We start from the raw sequence: 18,937 nt of genomic DNA on the forward strand, positions 1-18,937 counted from the left end.
GACCTGAATGATCTCCTCGTCCTTTCTCTGGAAACCAGGGAATGGTCTATGCCCTTGATTGTCTTGTGGCTTAGTTTTTCTTTTTTCTAAATAAAAATATTTTATCTGAGGTAAATGATAAGATTCTCATCAGCAAGGACAGTGCTCTGTTTCTTCTTTGTTTCTTTGCATTGTCTTAGCTCTATAAATAAGTTGATGGATAGTTCAGTTCTCAGGTCTAAAGATTAGAGACTAAAGTAATAAAAAAACGATTAGCCCCTCTGAAATATTATGAAAGAAGGAGAGAATTTAGCTGCTCTGTCACTAGGACCATGAAGTGGCTACCTTTCTCTTGTATTCAGTATCAGAGGCTGTGTTGTGCTTGTTGAGTTTGATGTAGTCATTTAAGACGCTCCTCACGTGGTAATGAGATGAGCAGAATTTAGGGCATTGCTTCACATTCCAACAGAAATCACAGAGGAAATGTAGACTTCCTCTATGTCAGTCAGGTTCATAAAGGTTACATTTTCTATGTGTAGCTAAATAACCCTGACACATCATTTGTGTACATCACTATAAGGTTTTGTAAGTTTATCTGGATTTCACAGATAAATGAATTGGTTGAATAAGGACCTTGGACTTCACTTCCAACTTTTCTTCTCTGATTTATCTAAAGCTTTTCTTTATTTTCTTTCTTTCCAAAGTGGGGGCTTGAACTCCTGACGCTGAGATGAAGAGTCGGATGCTTAACCAACTGAGCCATCCAGGCACCCTGTGTAAAGCTTTTAAAGGAAAAACAAAAACCTTCTGAAAATTCACTCTAACATTTATTATTATAAAAATGGAAACATTTGGGTTTTTAAAGACTATCTTAGGTTTTTAAAATAATTTTATTTCATCATAAGTGTGTACTTTTTTTTTTTTTAAGATTTTATTTATTTATTTGACAGAGAGTGGGGGAGAACGCACGCACAAGCAGGGGAAGCAGCAGGCAGAGGGAGAAGTAGGCTCCCCACTGAGCAAGGAGCCCGATGTGGGGTTTGATCCCAGGACCCTGAGATCATGACCCAAGCTGAAGGCAGCTTCTTAACCAGCTGAGCCACCCAGGCGCCCCTCTTTTTTTTTTTTTTTTTTTTTTAAGGTTTACTTATTTAAGAGGGAGAGAGAGAGCACAAGTGGGAGAGGCATAGGGAGAGGGAGAAAGAATCTCAGGCAGACTCCATGCTGAATGCAGAGCTCAACGTGGGGCTCGATCGCATGACCCTGATATCATGACCTGAGCCACAACCAAGAGTTGGATGCTCAGGGCGTCTGGGTGGCTCAGTTGGTTAAGCGTCTGCCTTGGCTCAGGTTGTGTTCCTGGGGTCCTGGGATCGAGCCCCACATCAGGCTCCCTGCTTAGCAGGGAACCTGCTTCTCCTTCTCCCGCCAACCCTCCCCCTGCTAGTGCTCTCTCTCTCTCTCCCTCTATCTCAAATAAATAAAGATCTAAAAAAAAAAGAAAAAAAAAGAGTTGGATGCTGAACCGACTGAGCCACTCAGGTGCCCTTATAAGTGTGTACTCTTTAATCCCCATCCCCTATTTCCCCTATCCCCCACCCACTTCCTCTCTGGTAACCATCAGTTCATTTTCTAGTTAGAAGACTGTTCTTGGTTTCTCTCTCTCTTTTTTTCCCTTTGCCCTTTTGTTTCTTAAATTCCACATATGAGTGAGATCATATGGTATTTGTCTTTCTCTGGCTGACTTATTTTGCTTAGCTTTATACTCTTTAGCTCTATCCATGTTGTTGCAAATGGCAAGATTTCATTCTTTTTTATAGCTGAATAATATTCCATTGTATATCTATACCACATCTTTATCCATTCATCTATTGATGGACACTTGGACTGTTTCCATAATTTCGCTATTGTAAATAATGCTTACACAGGGGTGCATGTATCCCTTGAATTAGTGTTTTTTTAATTTTTGGGGTAAATATCCAGTAGTGTGAGTCCTAGATTATAGGGTAGTTTTTTGTGTTTAATTTTTTGAGGAACCTCAGTACTGTTTTCCACAATGGCTGCACCAGTTTACATTCGTACCAACAGTGCACGAGGGTTCCTTTTTCTCCACATCCTCAGCAACACTTTCTTGTGTTTTTGATTTTAGCCATTCTGACAGGTATGAGGTGATATCTCACTGTAGTTTTGAAAGACTGTCTTATTCAAGTTCAGTGGTTCAGTAGACTGTAGATTTGTGTTTTCTTCTTACTGGAGCTTTTACATTCCATCCTTCCTAGTTCGTTTGGAAAAATCTATTCCTCTAGAAAATTCTCCTTTTGGAGTCTGTCTTACAGGGAAAATGTTTCCCAGTTAGATCCCTTCTTTTTGCTTTTCCTCTCTCCTGTGGATAGGAGTCTTACCATATATTTACTTAATGCAGACATTTTATTTTTATTTATTTATTTTTTAAAGATTTACTTATTTGACAGAGACAGCAAGAGAGGGAACACAAGCAGGGGGAGTGGGAGAGGGAGAAGCAGGCTTCCCACTGAGCAGGGAGCCCGATGTGGGACTCGATCCCAGGACTCTGGGATCATGACCTGAGCTGAAGGCAGCCACTTAACGACTGAGCCATCCAGGTGCCCTAATGCAGACATTTTAACCAGCTGCTGATGGTAATTCATAGCTTTGAAAACTCATTCAGAAATTTAAGGTGTTGAGAAGTATGAGGTATTAAGGAGGTTTAGAAAATGCTCTTTGCTTTGTTAGTTACAGTGCATATTTCCATTCTCTTCCTCTATTGGGATTAAGAAAAATTATGGTAACAAGTTTTTTACTTCCTTTTTGCTAGCGGCTCCCTATGAAATTATTTCCTTACTTTATTATTATATAATATTATAGTATTGCTAGTTTGGCGGTATTCTGTCCATGGTTGTTTGAAACTAAATGCGTTTTCAGAATTTGTTGGCTCTTCTCAAAGGTAGAGACAGTAGTTTTGGCTATGGGTAATAGTGGTGGATCTGTGTCTTACGGGACATTCCAGATCACAGAGCCCAGAAACCAGAAACATTTCCTCTTGGGAGCGTGGGGGTGGGGTGGGAGGGTGAGACACACTGATAGAGCTGTTGACAGTATGAACTTTAGCAGTCATAGTAATGCTGGATCACAGTGGCATTTCTGTGTCCTGTGAAATGTGTACTATCTTGGGAATGTTGCCACTTCTTGCCCTGGGTTTTGTAGAGGTGTTAAAAAAGAAAACACCCTCCTACCTTCCAGTTGAGCCACTCTTCAGGGAGCTGGTATGGTGGTTAAGCAAGTCAAATAAACAACTCCGGAAGCCTGGTAACAAGTTCTGAAAAAGCTCTCAGTTGTTGGCATTATGTTGTAGTAAGTGCAGCATATATTTGTAACAAAGAACTGAAAATATTCCTGAAGTATTTTCTTTTCTGAAGGAGTTCACTTGTGGTGTAAAACTACTAAATGTTGGGGTTTAGTTTTTCTAATAAAACTAGCTCTGTAAAGCTCAAAGATAAAAGTAGTTACTTTTCTCCCTCCACTGTAACTCTTCAGTTTTGAAAGGATTAATATTGGCAAATTATCAGAATGGACATTCAGATTTTGCTGTTTAAATAGCTTGGTTGCCCACTAAGAACACCGGTTCCTGTCAGATTTAAACTAAAGATACCACACTAAAGATACCACAAAGTCTTGAACATGCCTTGTCTTCTACTTTCTCTTTCTTTGTGGCCTTAAGATCATTAAATTTAGTGACTCAGCTAATTTTTTTTTTATCCACCTCTTAGAAAAGTTGAACGTGTTTGTGACCAAGCACTTAGGGTTATTTCCTTTAAATCAAGTGTTTGCAGCGTTTTTAGATTTATAACAGTCTTTGTTTACCGTGTAATTCAGTCCAATTGAGGAACTAGTAAAACTGCATTATCCAGACATCAAAGACAGGCATGTAAGAAGAGTGTACTTAGACCAGGGAGCCGATTAGGTTTCTAACAAGTGGGAAGTTACCAGGTGTCCCCAAATTAACCATTTCCATGCCAGCTAATTCTCTTTTTTGGTAGTTTTTTTAGTTCAGTCAGTTAGCATTCTGGGTTTAAAACATCAGTTGCTCCGTTCTTGAGAGTCTCTGAGAGTGTTGCTTTCTTCTCTCCAGCACGCTTTAGACCGCTGAGACTTTGACTTGAATGGGCTACCCAGAACACCGTGCATTTAAAAAACTGAGTGGGGGGGGGGTGCCTCGGTGGCTCAGTCCGTTAAATGTCTGCTTTTGGCTCAGGTCATGATCCTGGGGTCCTGGGATTGAGCCCCACATCAGTCTCCCTGCTCAGCGGGGAGTCTGCTTCTCCCTCTGCCCTCCCCACTGCTTGTGCGCTTTCTCTCTCTTTCTCGCAAATAAATGAAATCTTTTGAAAAATACTTTTCAAAACTGGGGAAACAAGAGGTTGAGTGGAGAATACATTTTAGCTTAGTTCAGAGTTGAGCTGCTATCTTTATTTCATGATTTTGAAGAGCAGGTTGGTGTTTTGTTTTCCTGAGATTTCTGTGAAGAAATAGATTATTTGGCCCACTTTATAGAGAAGAGGTGGGACAATCTGCCAGCTGCGTGCAGCAGTCCCTGGAAGTGGGACCCGTGTCACCAAGCTGTATTTCAAGATTGGTCAAGTAGGTGGCCTTGAGTCCTGCCAAACCCTGGGTTGGGGAATTGATAGAGAAGGGCTCTGTTGTGGGAGCACCCTTGACTTTAACTTCCATCAACATTCCTATCCGAGGCTCTGTTAAACCTGAGTCTCCTCAGGGGCTGAAACAAAACTGTGTATGTGTACTACAGTAATGTGCAAAAACACTTTGATTTTGTACAAATCTTTGCTATTTGGGTGTTTCAAAGGATGTGTGTAAGCATCTTACAATTTTACCTAAGTAAGCAATCACCTAGGGAAGTGGAGGTTGGGGAAGGTTTGTTTTTTTCTTTCCCACAGATGCCTGCTTGTTCCCTGTTGAAGTCTGGAACTTGGCTTCTTTAGGAGCACACCATTATAATCATTGAGATTTCTCTTTTGAAAATGGTCAAACAGGGGCGCCTGGGTGGCTCAGTTGGTTAAGCGACTGACTTCAGCTCAGGTCATGATCCTGGAGTCCCGGGATCGAGTCCCACATCGGGCTCCCTGCTCAGCAGGGAGGCTGCTTCTGCCTCTGACCCTCCTCCCTCTCATGCTCTCTGTCTCTCGTTCTCTCTCTCTCTCGAAAATGGTCAAACAATTTTTACATACCACATCTAGCCACATTTTGTTTCCATAGAGGGTTTGGCTTTCTGGGCCATCAAAGGAAGATATGGATGTTTGGGAAAGGTCTGTGACCTTTTGAGGTTATCATCATAGGGGACAACTTTCTTCTTCCATTCGTCTCCCCGTTGTCTTAGAATAATGTGTGAGGATCTGACTTCCTTTGGCGTTTCTTAGGAGACAGGCCTCACAAAAACATATTAAGGTTTTGGAAATGCTGAGTTCCTACTAGGCATGACTGAGATTCAAAAGAAGATTGTTCTTTATTTTGAATTCTCAGTTATCTCAGGAGACTGTTCATTTGGCTACAGGATCGGCAATCGCATGGTCATATTTGCATGTGTGAGTAGTTGGCAGTGCAGTATAAACAGTAGTTGCCAGAAGACCACGTATGGAGAGATAGCCAAAGCCTACAGATTCAACATTTCATTACTTCAGCCCTTTAAACTTTAGGTCCTTTATTTTTTTTTAATTTTATTTATTTATTTGAGATAGCGAGCAAGAGAGAGAAAGAGAGAGAGAGAGAACGAGCAGGGGAGGGGGAGAGGGAGAGGGAGAAGCAGACTCCCCACCAAGCAGGAAGCCCAACTCAGGGATCGATCCCAGGACTCTGGGATCATGACCTGAGCGAAAGGCAGACACTTAACTGACTGAGCCACCCAGACGCCCCAAACTTTAGGTCTTTTAAGGCGCCACTTTTCAGCCATATTCTGTGGTTCCCCTGGCCTTTGGGAAAGAATCCAAACTCTTTGAAAGTGGCTTAATCTGATCTCTGCGTACTTGCCAACACATCTCACCCACTCCCCCGCCCCCACACACTTGAAGGACCTTGCTTTCTTCTGCAGAGAGGAGTCTCCATGTTTCCTTCCCCTACTTCAGGTTTCTCCTAAGATGGAACTTCCTCCATAAAGGCTTTCCTCAATCAAAAGGCTGGATTTGGGGACTCTTTAATATGCTCTCATAGATACTCATTCCTTCAATTAATATTTGTGTCAAGCACTGTGTCATAGGCTGAAGATACAGAAGAAAAGAAGGAAGGGGTGGGCTTTGTCCTCACAGAGCTTATGTTCTTGTCAGGGAAACTACTCCATACTCACACCTTTTTTAGAAAAGTTTTTGATTTGGAAATAATCACAAATTTATAGAAAGTTGCAAAAATTAAAATAGCACAAAGGAGATCTTGTCCAGGTTTACCTGTTGTTAACTTTTTACCTCATTTGCGTTCTTTCTCTCAATATATATACATGTTTTTTTCTGGATCAGTCACATACATTATGGCCCCCCCCCCATTACTTCAGTGTGTATTTCATAAGAGTAGGGCTATTCATTCACATGGTAGTTATCAACTTCCTAAATTTACATTAATAAAATACTTTTATCTAATACTCTTGTTCATAGTCTAGTGTTATTAATTGTTAGTAATGTCCTGTATTTCCCATTCTGGTGCAGAATTCATTTTAGGGTCAGATAATTGCATTTACTTAACGATGTCTCTTTAGGTTCTTTTGATCTGGAATGTTTACACAGCCATTCTTTGTTATGACCATGATAATTTTTTGAAAAGTACAGTGTGCACTACTTCCCCACCCCACCCCCATAATAGAATCTTGCTCATTTTTGGTTTATCTGATGTTTCCTTGTGATCAGTTTGAGGTAATGCATTTTAGGCCATTATACTGCATAGTAATGTATCCTCTTGGGGGTACCGTATGTGGAGGACCACAGTATCCTTCCGTTCCTCTTTAGTGGTGATAAGTTTCATTACTCACAATGTTAACCCAGTTTCTCTCTTGTATAATTAGTGGTTTTTTTGTTCCTCTTCCCTTTGCAACTAATAAGTAGCATATCAGGAGACACCTCAATTCTGTACAAATATCTTGATTCTCATCAAAATCCACCCCCTAGACTAATATCGAGTGATGATTCTTTTCTGATCCAGTAGTATGAACTCAAGTTCCTGTTTTGTGCAGTAGGTTATAATTCATTACTGTATTTAATTATTTTGCTGCTCAAATTGTGCCAGATTTGTCTAGTGGGAGCCCTTCTAGCTGGCTCCTATGTCTTTGGGAGGTGCCCTATCATTTTTTCTAGCACTTCTTACCTTTCCTGCATAACAGTATGTTCCAGGCTCGTTTTGTACCAACTCTGCTCTAGCCCTGGAATCAGCCACTTGTCTGAGGAGCCCTCAAACCCTTATTTTAGCACTCAGCACACCACTTGCATATATATCTTCCTCCGTTAGATGTATTGTACCTCCAGAGGGCACATAGATGTCAGTCGTACTCTTTTATCTTCTCTCAGCATAAGGCCTGGCACATTTGATGTTTAAGTATTTGTTGAATAAGAAAATTGGTTTTTGCTATAGTTCAGTGATTAAAATTGGGTTCCAAAATTACAATGCTGATGGGTTTTCTTTTTCTCTCCCCCATCTAGGAAGAAATGTTTACTATTTGGCGATGAGAAGGTGGTGAAAACTGACCTCATACTGGTATACAAACACTATGGGACCTGACAGTCTTGCTGCATGGGCAGCTGGCCCCCACTGATAATGTGGGGAAGCCATCAGGTCCACTGGAAAACACTAATCTGATCTTGGAAGTGGCTGATTGTGGCAGGATGTGTCGACGATGATGATGGCAAGAAAGCAAGATGTCCGCATTCCCACCTACAACATCAGTGTGGTGGGATTGTCTGGGACCGAGAAGGAGAAGGGCCAGTGTGGCATTGGGAAGTCTTGTCTCTGCAACCGCTTCGTGCGCCCGAGTGCTGATGAATTTCACTTGGACCATACCTCTGTCCTCAGCACCAGTGACTTTGGTGGGCGAGTGGTCAATAATGACCACTTTCTCTACTGGGGAGAAGTTAGCCGTTCCCTGGAGGATTGTGTGGAATGTAAGATGCACATTGTGGAACAGACTGAGTTCATCGATGATCAGACTTTTCAACCTCATCGAAGCACGGCCCTGCAGCCCTATATTAAGAGAGCTGCTGCAACCAAGCTCGCATCAGCTGAAAAACTCATGTACTTTTGCACTGACCAGCTGGGGCTGGAGCAGGACTTTGAGCAGAAACAAATGCCAGATGGAAAGCTGCTGATTGATGGTTTTCTTCTTGGTATTGATGTTAGCAGGGGCATGAATAGGAACTTTGATGACCAGCTCAAGTTTGTGTCCAATCTCTACAATCAGCTTGCAAAAACAAAAAAGCCCATAGTGGTCGTCCTGACTAAGTGTGATGAGGGTGTTGAGCGGTACATTAGAGATGCACATACTTTTGCCTTAAGCAAAAAGAACCTCCAGGTTGTGGAGACCTCAGCAAGATCCAATGTAAACGTGGACTTGGCTTTCAGCACCTTAGTGCAACTCATTGATAAAAGTCGGGGAAAGACGAAAATCATTCCTTATTTTGAGGCTCTCAAGCAGCAGAGTCAGCAGATAGCTACGGCAAAAGACAAGTATGAGTGGCTGGTGAGTCGTATTGTGAAGAACCATAACGAGAATTGGCTGAGTGTCAGCCGAAAGATGCAGGCCTCTCCTGAGTACCAGGACTATGTCTACCTGGAAGGGACTCAGAAAGCCAAGAAGCTGTTTCTCCAGCACATCCACCGCCTCAAGCACGAGCACATTGAGCGCAGGAGAAAGCTGTACCTGGCAGCCCTTCCGTTGGCTTTTGAAGCTCTTATACCCAATCTAGATGAAATAGACCACCTAAGCTGCATAAAAACCAAAAAGCTCTTGGAGACCAAGCCAGAATTCCTGAAGTGGTTTGTCGTGCTTGAAGAGACACCGTGGGATGCCACCAGCCACATTGACAACATGGAGAATGAACGGATTCCCTTTGACTTGATGGATACTGTCCCTGCCGAGCAGCTGTATGAGGCCCACTTAGAGAAGCTGCGGAATGAGAGGAAAAGAGCTGAGATGAGAAGGGCATTTAAGGAAAACCTGGAGACCTCTCCCTTCATAACTCCTGGAAAGCCTTGGGAAGAGGCCCGTAGTTTTATTATGAATGAAGATTTCTACCAGTGGCTGGAAGAATCTGTATACATGGATATTTACGGCAAACACCAAAAGCAAATTATAGACAAAGCAAAGGAAGAGTTTCAGGAGCTGCTTTTGGAATATTCAGAATTGTTTTATGAGCTGGAGCTGGATGCTAAGCCCAGCAAGGAGAAGATGGGTGTCATTCAGGACGTTCTGGGGGAGGAACAGCGATTTAAGGCATTACAGAAGCTCCAAGCAGAGCGCGATGCCCTTATCCTGAAGCATATTCATTTTGTGTATCACCCAACCAAGGAAACATGCCCTAGCTGCCCAGCTTGTGTGGATGCTAAGATTGAGCACTTGATTAGTTCTCGGTTTATCCGGCCATCTGACCGGAATCAGAAAAATTCACTCTCTGACCCCAACATTGATAGGATCAACTTGGTTATCTTGGGCAAAGATGGCCTTGCACGTGAGTTGGCCAATGAGATTCGAGCTCTTTGTACAAATGATGACAAGTATGTGATAGATGGTAAAATGTATGAGCTTTCCCTGAGGCCAATAGAAGGGAATGTTAGGCTTCCTGTGAACTCTTTTCAAACGCCAACATTTCAGCCCCATGGCTGTCTCTGCCTTTACAATTCAAAGGAATCTCTGTCCTATGTGGTGGAGAGTATAGAGAAGAGTAGAGAGTCCACACTTGGCAGGCGAGATAATCATTTAGTCCATCTCCCCCTGACGTTAATCTTGGTTAACAAGAGAGGAGATACCAGTGGAGAGACCCTGCATAGCTTAATACAACAAGGTCAGCAGATTGCCAGCAAACTGCAGTGTGTCTTTCTCGACCCTGCTTCTGCTGGCATCGGTTATGGACGCAACATTAATGAAAAGCAAATCAGTCAAGTTTTGAAAGGACTCCTGGACTCCAAGCGTAACTTAAACCTGGTCAGTTCTACGGCTAGTATCAAAGATCTGGCTGATGTTGACCTGCGAATTGTCATGTGTCTGATGTGTGGAGATCCTTTCAGTGCAGATGACATACTCTTTCCTGTCCTTCAGTCCCAAACCTGTAAGTCTTCCCATTGTGGAAGCAACAACTCTGTTTTACTTGAACTACCAATCGGACTCCACAAGAAGCGCATTGAACTGTCTATTCTTTCGTACCATTCCTCATTTAGCATCAGAAAAAGCCGGTTGGTCCATGGGTACATTGTTTTTTATTCAGCCAAACGTAAGGCCTCCTTGGCTATGTTACGTGCCTTTCTTTGTGAAGTGCAGGATATTATCCCCATTCAGCTGGTTGCACTCACTGACGGCGCTATAGATGTCCTGGACAATGACTTAAGTCGGGAGCAGCTGAGTGAGGGGGAGGAGATTGCTCAAGAAATTGACGGAAGGTTCACAAGCATCCCCTGTAGCCAACCCCAGCATAAACTTGAGATCTTCCACCCATTTTTTAAAGATGTGGTGGATAAAAAGAACATAATCGAGGCTACTCATATGTACGATAATGCTGCCGAGGCCTGTAGCACCACGGAAGAGGTGTTTAACTCCCCCCGAGCGGGCTCTCCACTCTGCAACTCAAACCTGCAGGATTCAGAAGAGGATATTGAGCCCCCTTCTTACAGCTTGTTTCGAGAAGACACGTCACTGCCCTCTTTGTCCAAAGACCATTCTAAGCTCTCTATGGAACTGGAGGGAAATGATGGGCTGTCTTTCATCATGAGTAATTTTGAAAGTAAACTGAATAACAAAGTACCTCCACCAGTCAAACCAAAGCCTCCTGTCCATTTCGATATTACAAAGGGGGATCTGTCTTATTTAGACCAAGGCCATAGAGATGGACAGAGGAAGTCTGTGTCTTCTAGCACCTGGCTACCTCCGGATGGGTTTGATCCTTCTGATTATGCTGAACCCATGGATGCTGTGGTCAAGCCAAGGAATGAAGAAGAAAACATATATTCAGTGCCCCATGACAGCACCCAAGGCAAAATCATCACCATTCGGAATATCAACAAAGCCCAGTCCAACGGCAGTGGCAATGGCTCTGACAGTGAAATGGACACCAGCTCTCTGGAGCGAGGCCGCAAGGTCTCCATCGTGAGCAAGCCAGTGCTGTACAGGACGAGATGCAGCCGGCTCGGGAGGTTTGCCAGTTACCGAACCAGCTTCAGTGTGGGGAGCGATGATGAGCTGGGGCCCATCCGGAAAAAAGAGGAGGATCAGGCATCTCAAGGTTATAAAGGGGACAATGCCGTCATTCCCTATGAAACAGACGAAGATCCAAGGAGGAGGAATATTCTTCGCAGCCTAAGGAGGAACACTAAGGTAAGATACCAGTTTAGGAATGAGTCACAGTACTTGCTCACACAGTGTCTCAGTGAGAGCTGATTGATGATGATGATGGTGATTTTCAAGGACAGCTTATTCTGGTAAAAAAAGAAATTGATCTGTGTATTTACTCTCTGACTTAGCATAAAGTAAGCAGTGTCTCAGATTGCTACTACCTGCAGCTCGCAAGGTAGTAAGGACCTTAGATAGACAGCTTGAGTTTGAGTTGTCTTTGTCCAAAACAATAGTTAGGTAATTACCAAAATGAGCAGACCATGTAGAACTTGTCGGTATCCTGACAAGTAGCCAAGCCAGTGACGATACGCTTGCTCTTCCTGTACGTAAACACCAGAAATTAAATTGCACGTTTCAGTCTCTGACTGCTAAACAAACATTTCACCCATACGACTCGTAAAAGCTCCTCCTTTCCCTCACTGACCCATAGAGTTGCTGCATTTTATTTTCTGTTTATTAAGATTTTTATTTATTTGAGAGAGAGAGCACAAGCTTGGGGTTGGGGCTAGGGGCAGAGGGAGAGGGAGAAGTAGACTCCCCGCTGAGCAGGGAGCCCGATGCGATGCAGGGCTCAATCCCAGGATCCTGAGATCATGACCTGAGTCAAAGGCAGACACTTAACTGACTGAGCCATCCAGATGCCCCAGGTTGCTGCATTTTAGATGAGGAAAAATTGGATGATTATTTTATTTGCATACAAGTCAATGAAGGGTCTTAGGTACGTAAGTGAAAAGTAAGAACCTTGTCACTGCGAGTTATAAACCTGTCCCCCCCCCAATAATAAACCTGTCCCATATTTGTAAAATTGGAGTGCCCTCCAGCTGCATTATTTTAAGTGAGATGCTGCTGCTATCAGTGAGGGCTTCAGATTTGATTTAGGGACCAAAGCAGGACGAGCAGAAAGTAAACCGCACATATTATGTGTCAAACCTGCCATCAGATGTAGGGGAAGCAGTCCCAAATGCAGCAGCAGAGAAAGCTTCTTTAGAATTGTGTAGAGTTGCAGTGTACAGAGTAGAGTGCCCTGTTCCCTTGGGCTTAGGCTTTGAGACAGGACAGTTATTTCTGAACTTTTTCTCCCCCCCCCCCCCCCCCCTTTTAGAGTAGAGGGAAATACTCTGTTTTTCAGAGAAAGACATCTTGGTGAGACCCGACAACAGGACTGTGTTACATGCTAGCCCACAACCAGCCTTGGGATACACAGAATGATTTCTCTGCATTGAAAGCTTTTCCTCCTCTCCCGACCATGAAACAGCAGAGAACAAAGTGACTTGTCTGAAAACATTTCAGGGAACTTTGGAAGAAAGCTTGCCAAAAGCTTGTGTTATTACAAGACATACCAAATCAGAAGGATCTGGAGTCCAGGCTGTTTTAAGAGTTGACAATTCTGTTGTAAAAGATCACCTGGAGGCTAGTTCTGCAGCTCTTACTGGTTAAGAGGGCCCTCGGAGATGGAGGAACACGATGCCATGGCCCTCAGAAGGAGAATGTATTCACTCTATGTTCCCTGATAGCATACACAGTGCTCCCTGATCACCATTGGCTGGAGCTTCCAGAGTTTCCTTACCTGTGTAGTTTCAGAAAGGGCAGGGCGGTATTGTGTGTTCTGTTCCCCTCCCCTTCTGAATTGAACATTAGTAGATATCATAGGCATTTGATTTCCCCTTGTTTTGTTTTTCCACTTGGATTCCTTCATCTACCTTCAGTATTTTGTTCTGCAAGGGTAGTAGGGGGCAGACCCATGGAAAACTGTTCTTATTTAGGAAGTCAGAAAGTAGCCTCACCTGGGGCGCCTGGGTGGCTCAGTCGTTAGCGGCTGCCTTCGGCTCAGGTCATGATCCCAGGGTCCTGGGATCGAGCCCCGCATCGGGCTCCCTGCTCAGCGGGAAGCCTGCTTCTCCCTCTCCCACTCCCTCTGCTTGTGTCCCCTCTCTCGCTGTGTCTCTCTGTCAAATAAATAAAATCTTTAAAAAAAAAAAAGAAAGTAGCCTCACCTGCCCCCAGTACTTCCTTAAAGCTTTCCTATTTAACGATACCAGAATCCAAACATTTTTAACGTTTTGACTTTCTTCTCTTCCTCCTTCACTCCTGATGAAGACTGTTACTGGAATAGCTTATTTAAATGCTGACAGTCTTAATTTGTGGGGGTGTTTGCACACCTGGGAATTAGGAAGGTGGCATAATAGCACACTGAATTATAACTAATTTTCTGGCTTCTAGCTACATTTTTAATGCTTGTTGAAGATAATGCTTTTAAGACACATTCCCAAACAAGCCATGCTTTAAAGAGCACACACGGTAGGCTCCGCAGAAAACAGCTGGTGTCCATGTTTTTGCAGAGCCACTTCCTAACCTAGAACTTCCTTACACTGGGTTGCTGGGTCAGCATGCAAGAAGTGCTCGACTTCCCGTCTGTTACGTGGGCCACACCTCTTCAAGTCAAATAAAAATGATACTTCTGGCCCAAGAGCAATAGCGTGCCAGAAATCAGTTCAGGAGTATCCTTTGGAAAGTGTGAGTAAAAGGTGAAATTGTCTTTTCCTGCCTTGGAAAATGGTGCTTTGAAATGAGTGTAGCTGCTTTGTCATCCTAATGCAGAGATAAGTAGAGCCTTTATTTTCTTCCCCATTGAGGCAAACCTCCTATTAAAATTGCTGCCTTAAGAAAGCAGACTCACACTGGTTTTACTGGAAAAGCAAGATACCATGGGGCAGAGAATGCCAAGCCAACCCCTACGTGGGGGATTTGGCCTTTGATTTTTATTGGCATGACAAAGCAATACAGTATTTATTTGAAGTGAGGGGGGAGCCAATCGGTAATGGAAAACACACTTAGTGCCTTCTCCATGCCAGACACCACTGGGGAAATGGCACAGATCCTTCTTGCCCAGACCGGAGCTCCCAGTTGAGGCAGCAGGACGTACAGAACTACTGAAAATAGGTGGTCTGCCCAGGGGGCACTGTGTTGGGGCAGAATGGAAATCCCAGGCTGGGGGCTGTTAAGGAGCACAGTGTGTGGAGTGATTAGCAGTTTGGGTTCTGGGAAGGGGCAAGGGGCGGGGGGGGGGGGGGGAGCGGGCTGAAGTCCAATCCCAACTCCTCCGCTCCCTCACTGGGACTGGGGGCACGTGATTCACCTCTCCATATCCCTTGGGCAAAAAGGGAGAACACAGTGGCACCTTCCTCATATGGTTGTGAGAAATGGAGTGAGGTCATGCACGTGAGACCCTGAGGAGGCTGCATCCTGGACAGGGGTTAGGGATTGCAGTGTTGTTATTTAACGATTTCTCGAAGAAGAGTGAGTAGTGAGTAGTACTGAAGCCTCGGAGGTAAGGAAAGGCCTGAAGGTAAAAATGTGCATGTTGTATTCAAGGAGAGGAGAGTGCTGGTCTGGTCTAGCTGAGGGCTTGGGGGGCCAACATTGTCCCTACCTTTTGTGTAAGTTTTAACCCTGTGTGTTCCTTAGCTGCTTTCTCAGCACTTACCCTAGCAACAGCCCTAACAACAACAACAAAAAGCTATGCTCTGGGTACCAATGTGATGTGGAGAAAGAGAAATTGCCCAGCTCCCTTGGCAGATTTGCTAGATTGGCTCTTTACTGTAAAATTGGAGTTGGAGTGTGAGGGAATCGCTTTCATTTCTGTTAATGAAAGTGCAGACTGTAAAGCTGACTGTCATTCTGGGTCCTTTTCCCAGCTGAACCATTTAGCAACCCACCCTCATAGTGGGAGCCTTCCGCACTCAGCTGAATGAAATTGAAAATCTACGATTGCACTTCAGTGGGGCCCATGAATAGATGCTTTGTCTGTAAAGAGTTGGTGTTGCACATGGTCTCTGTCTCTCAGTACCATGCGTTTGCAAAGATGAGATCAGGACCGGCAGGGTCTTATTTTAAAACCAAAAAAAAAAACAGGCTGGGGAATCTTGCTTCACAAAATGTGCCTTTTGGGTAAGCTCGAGTTGCTGAATTTAGTGTGTTTGACCACAGATTTAAAGAGAAGACATTATTGGCTATTTACCCTTCTATCTGATGTGCTCTTATCTTTGTGTTTAAAAAAAAAGACAAAACAGAATGATAAAGAAAATCTTTCACTCACTGTAGCTACCACATGACAAGACAACCTATTGAAAAGCAAACCAATTCAATCACTCATTGTTTGGTCTATAAGGCACCAAGTAACCAGTTTGACAGTTTGTGTCTCCCCCCCGCCCCCCCAGTGAATTGGCTTATTTCATTGGATTCAGTGAATCGGCTGGTTGTTGTGGCTTTGTGTGGACACAGCTCTCATTTTGTGAGGCCTAGAACGGAGTTAAAGTTTCTAGTGTGAATAAAAACCAGCTGGGGAATTGGACTGCTAGCTCCCCAGGGAGGGATGTTGCATTTGACAGACAAGCTGAATGGTATGAAATATGAGCTCTTTGTAACCTGCTCAGGAAAGACTCTCAGTGTGTGCTTCGGAAAAGTCTAGTCCTACTCAATGAGCTGTAAAGCCAAATAAATACTGTGGTCTTAAAAATGGGGTGGGGGTGCCTACTTGACCTTGGATTTTCTGATTCCTGAAAGAATTGTTATCTTTTAAAAGAAGTACTTTTGCTCCAAAAGCATATGCTCATCCATTCATTTTTGGAAAGAGACATTCAATGCACATGCGTTTAGTGAGCACCTGTGCACCTGGCTTTGTGCTGAGTACCGTGTGTGTGGTGGTTGTGTTCGTCTAGTTTACCGTCGAGGGAGTGATGGATTTTAAACATGTGCTGTCATGCATTTGGATACTACCAGAGGAGAGGTGCAGGGTACTAAGGTATTGTAGAGCAAGGGGTTTTAACTTTAGAAAGTTCCTCAGGGAAACAGTATCTGAACTGAGACTTACAGGGTGAGGAGGACAACGGCAGTGAAGATGGAGGTTTCGTGGGGAGAGCTCTTGAGAAAACAGTATGGAACTTGGAGCTGGGGGAAAAAAAACTTGAAAGAAACCTAGAGGGGCTACTGCAGAGAGTGAGGGCTGCGAATACCATGGGAAGGGTCTTATACTTCCCTCAGTGTACCGTGTACTTACTGCGTGCCAGGTCCGGTACCCAGCGTTGTCCTGTTGCCACCACCCACATTAGTGTAGTTCCTAAATGGAGGAGTGGAGATTTTTGAATGTGCTCTTCTGACTTCCATTTCCAGTGGGTTTTGAGAGTCCAGCCTGCAAGAACGATGGTAGTATTCAATAGCCAGGCACACATTTGGACCACTCAAGCAATCTAGTTAATTTGTTCATTTCAGACAAAGGACTGTGATTATTATCTAAAAAAATCCATTTCCTCACACTACCCCCTAAGAACAGCCTGGTGCTGTTTGTTTCTGGCTTTAGAGTCTCGTTGACTAGGGGACAAAAAAGGCATGGAGACACTGAAATAGCAACTGGAACTTTGAGAAATTGTTTTGAACTGGTGTCACGCATTTTCTCAGTTTATTTTAAGCCCAAAGAGCTGCTGTAGTGTGTTTTTGGTGACAAAAATAGACTATCTTTAACTATGGGCCTTAGCTTATAGCACACCTGTTCTTAAAAAAAAGTGGGGGGCGCCTGGGTGGCTCAGTCGTTAGCGGCTGCCTTCGGCTCAGGTCATGATCCCAGGGTCCTGGGATCGAGCCCCAGTCGGGCTCCCTGCTCGGCGGGAAGCCTGCTTCTCCCTCTCCCACTCCCCCTGCTTGTGTTCCCTCTCTCGCTGTCTCTCTCTCTGTCAAATAAATAAATAAAATCTTAAAAAAAAAAAAATTACAATAGGCAGCCCTAATCTGTTTTTCAAAGAGCAGAGAACTGCTCTGATCATCACTGAACCAACTTGTTCTTGTCCACCACCCAGTGATACTGAAATATCTTGGTAGGGACCCAAATTATTTCAGCCCGAGTGAAGAATCACCGCTGCTTCCAAAGAGAAAGGTCTTCTTGAATGCATTTTATTCAGTATTTGAGAGGAGGCAAGCAGATAAAACTGACCTGTAACTCTGAGAAGTCCATATCCCGTGAGTGTTGGAAAGGGCAGGGTGTGTGTAAAAAAACTTTCCTGGAACTAGTGGGCCCTCCTTTCTAGTTAGCCCCCTGTCGCACCGGCTGCTCAGTCTGAGACAGCGGAAGGGAGTGACCCAGATTTGCCAGACTCCACACCTTTCTAGAGCAAAAAGCTCTGGTCTCACTTTATTTGGGGCCTGTGAGGGGATGACAGGTCTTTCTTCTCCCATGATGGCAGAGGATTAGGGATGCTAGGAAGGCCGAGACTTTATGCTACTTCCTCTTCTATCCCTAAATAAGATGCTCCAAGATAGTGGGTGACCAGGTTGTAATACTGACTGCCAGCGTGCAGGAGCCCAAGTCTAGTAAGCATTTATGCTTTCAGAACAGACTTTGCCAGGGAGAACAAATCCACCCTCAGGTTTTCTCTTAAACTTGGGCTTAGATTTTTTTCAGAGCCAGAAGGGGGAGCACCAGTTAGCCAAGAATACATTTGGGGCATGAGTGAGAAACTTGATTGGAAAGGTTCTTTTGAAGATCTGTTGGAAATTATGAGAGAATCGTTGCTAATGCTGAGTATAAGATGCAAAAAGGTGCTTTTGGGGAAACCTGTAGTAATGTAGTATATGGGATCTTTTGGTTTTTTGACTCCTACCACTTATATTTAGTCCAGGGTCTCCTACTACACAAATTGGCAAACCGTGTGTGTGTGTGTATGTCTCTCTCTCTCTCTCTCTCTCTCTCTCTCGGGCTTTGCTAAAAATCACTCTATAGAGAGGGAGAATTGTTTTCATTCAGAGGCCACTGTCCCTGTTCCAGACTACATTCAGTATATGACATTTGTCCTTTTATTAAAGATTTTATTTATTTATTTATTTATTTATTTATTTGAGAGAAAGATATCACGAGCAGGGGGGAAGGGTAAAGGGAGAAGCAGACTCCCCATTGAGCAGGGAGCCCGATGCAGGACTTGATCCCAGGACCCTGGGATCATGACCTGAGCCTAAGGCAGATGCCTAACCAACTGAGCCACCCAGGTGCCCTGGCATTTGTCCTTTAAAAAAAAAGAGAGAGAGACTCCCAACAGCCTGTGTTCATGTTCTGTTTTTTTATTTCCTTTATTAGATGGGTTACCAAGCATTTATTTATTTTTTAAAAATTTTATTGTTATGTTAATCACCACACATTAATTACATCATTAGTTTTAGATGTAGCGTTCCATGATTCATTGTTTGTGCATAACACCCAGTGCTCCATGCAGAACGTGCCCTCTTTAATACCCATCACCAGGCTAACCCATCTTCCCACCCCCTCCCCTCTAGAACCTTCAGTTTGTTTTTCAGAGGGGTTACCAAGCATTT

At 43.8% G+C, this 18,937-nt stretch overlaps 1 protein-coding gene across 3 annotated transcripts in view; it reads left to right on the plus strand.

The window, feature by feature from the left end:
• ARHGAP35 (Rho GTPase activating protein 35) overlaps positions 1–18,937 on the plus strand; it is a 126,624-nt gene that overhangs the window by 37,628 nt on the left and 70,059 nt on the right. For all 3 annotated transcript variants that reach the window (XM_064580769.1, XM_064580770.1, XM_045891807.3), the window contains exon 2: positions 7,686–11,563. In XM_064580769.1, coding sequence (XP_064436839.1) covers positions 7,880–11,563 — 3,684 coding nt within the window. In that variant the 5' untranslated portion in view covers positions 7,686–7,879. The remainder of the gene's footprint in view (positions 1–7,685; positions 11,564–18,937) is intronic.

This window comes from Mirounga angustirostris, unplaced genomic scaffold (assembly GCF_029215605.1).
Source record: "Mirounga angustirostris isolate CCGP_5_RB_7025 unplaced genomic scaffold, mMirAng1.0.hap1 SCAF_16, whole genome shotgun sequence".
NCBI lineage: Eukaryota > Metazoa > Chordata > Mammalia > Carnivora > Phocidae > Mirounga > Mirounga angustirostris.